At 45.9% G+C, this 2,500-nt stretch overlaps 1 protein-coding gene across 1 annotated transcript in view; it reads right to left on the reverse strand.

The window, feature by feature from the left end:
* LOC133131751 (semaphorin-4F-like) overlaps positions 1-2,500 on the reverse strand; it is a 14,522-nt gene that overhangs the window by 5,792 nt on the left and 6,230 nt on the right. The window contains exons 6-7 of the mRNA XM_061247194.1: positions 1,880-1,978; positions 1,306-1,417 (exon numbers count right to left, since the gene is read on the reverse strand). Of these exons, the coding sequence (XP_061103178.1) occupies positions 1,306-1,417; positions 1,880-1,978 (211 nt within the window). The remainder of the gene's footprint in view (positions 1-1,305; positions 1,418-1,879; positions 1,979-2,500) is intronic.

The following is a 2,500-nucleotide window of genomic DNA, read 5'->3' on the forward strand; positions in this document are numbered from 1 at the left end:
CGGCGTTCGACACGGTCAACCACTCCATCCTCTTAGCCTCCCTGGCATCTACAGGGATCTGTGGCACAGCCTTAGAGTGGATCCAATCTTATCTCTCTGGCCGGTCCTCCCAGGTATCCTGGGCTGGAGGAGTGTCAACCCCTCGCCCCCTTGTTACAGGAGTCCCCCTGGGCTCAGTCCTCAGACCCCTCCTCTTCTCCATCTACACGAGATCCCTTGGCCCCGTTATCTCTGCTCATGGCATCTCCTATAATTGTTATGCCGATGACACCCAACTCTTTCTCTCCTTCCCCCCATCAGACACACAGGTCTCTACCCGTATCTCCGCCTGCCTGAGAGACACCCAGAGCTGGATGGGCAACCACCATCTAAAACTCAACCCAGATAAGCCGGAGGTGATCTTCATCCCTGCTTTAACCTCTCCCTTCTCTGATTTCTCCATCTCACTAGGGGATACCACGGTGACCTCATCCCCTAGTGCAAGAAACCTTGGAGTGGTGATGGACAACAGGCTATCCTTCTCCAAGAACATCGCTACGGTGACCCGGGCATGCAGGTTCTTCCTGTACAACATCCGGAGAATCCGACCCTTTCTTACCACCTACTCCACTCAGCTCCTTGTTCAAGCAATGGTCCTGTCCCGCCTGGACTATTGCAATTCTCTGCTCAATGTTTACATTACATTACATTATTGGCATTTGGCAGACGCTCTTATCCAGAGCGACGTACAGTTGATTAGACTAAGCAGGAGATAATCCTCCCCTGGAGCAATGCAGGGTTAAGGGCCTTGCTCAAGGGCCCAACGGCTGTGCGGATCTTATTGTGGCTACACTGGGATTAGATTAGATTAGCCTCCCCCTCGCCACACCTGCACTTCACACTCACGACTGCTGTCTGTCCTGGTCCCATGATGGTGGAATGACCTCCCAGTGGATGTCAGAATGGTAGAGTCTCTGATCTCCTTCAAGACTGAAGACCCATCTCTTCAGGCTACACCTTTCCCTCCCCAAATCACCACCATGATTAGCCTTAGACTGTAATGGCACTTATGTATAGATATTGTTACTTGTATAGGTATTGTTGTTTTTATTGGCTGTTGTATTGTTATATTCTAACTGCCAACTGTGGTATGCTAGTTTGAAAGTTGATTGTACTCAGGGTTCTGATTTTTGTATGTTTACACATTTTGCACTTGTTCTTGTGTTTTATTTGCACTTTGTTGTACGTCGCTCTGGATAAGAGCGTCTGCTAAATGCCATGTAATGTGTGTGTGTGTGTGTGTGTGAGTGTGAGTGTGTGCTGTACCTGCTGTTACAGTAGTGTGTGAGTATTTTGGGTCAAATGGACACTTCCCCTTCCCTGTCTCCATCTTCATACTGCCATCAGCCTGCACCTCCAGAGAGAAATCTGCTCTGTTCTACACAGAGAGAGAGAGAGCGAGAGAGAGAGAGAGAGAGAGAGAGAGAGAGAGAGAGAGAGAGAGAGAGAGAGCAAAGGGGGAGAGAGGGAGAGAGCAAGAGAGAGAGAGGGAGGGAGAGAGAGAGGGAGAGAGCAAAGGGGGAGAGAAGAGAGAGAAAAGGTATTTATTATTGTTATGGTTGTTGTTATTGTTATTATTATTATTATTATTATTATTATATATTGTTAAATGTACCATAATACTTTGTATTTTCATATTATTGTATGAGTATTATTCATATGAACACTTTGGCAAAAAGTACATTTGTATCTCATGTCAATAAAGCAGTTAGATTTTTTACATTTTTATTATTGAATTTGAAAGAGGGTGAGAGAGAGAGAGAGAGAGAGAGAGAGAGAGAGAGAGAGAGAGAGAGAGAGAGAGAGACACAAAGACCCTAAATGTTTAACTGTTACTCACGATGAAAGTGCACTGCGGGTCAAAGGCATAGGTACCACAGGCGTAGATCTGACCCTCACTCACAAACTGCAGCACCAGGATGTAGTTGTGGCAGTCGGCCTGTAGGGGGAGACAGAGCGAAGCTCAGCCTGTGACCTCAGTGCACAGGAGTGACCTCACAAGACTGACAGTGCATTGTTCAAAGCTGTGTGTGTGTGTGTTTGTGTGAGTTGATGTGTGTATTTTTGTGTGTGTTAGTTGTTGTGTTTGTTTGTGCAAATTGTTGTGTGTGTTTGTATGAGTTGAGTGTGTTTGTGTGAGTTGTAGTGTTGGCAGGGGCGTAGGTTTCATTTCAACATTGGGGGGGGGACACATTAAGTGGGGGGGGGGGGTTTCTCCCCCAGGAAATTTTGAGCATCACTCACTTAATTTCCTGCATTCTGGTGAATTTTTATGAACCAATTTGCTCCTCTTCTGCATCAATTTATTGTGCAAATTTATTTTATTTATGTAAAGGAAAATAAACTGTTCGATGGCCTTTAAGATCATTTGCACTACCACCATTGCACACAATCTACAATCTGCCATAGCACCTTATCATGGTCAATATATCACAGGGCCAGTCCCTACTAGGCCTTTGTA

The sequence above is a fragment of the Conger conger genome, chromosome 6 (assembly GCF_963514075.1).
Source record: "Conger conger chromosome 6, fConCon1.1, whole genome shotgun sequence".
In the NCBI taxonomy this organism is placed as follows: Eukaryota; Metazoa; Chordata; class Actinopteri; order Anguilliformes; family Congridae; genus Conger; species Conger conger.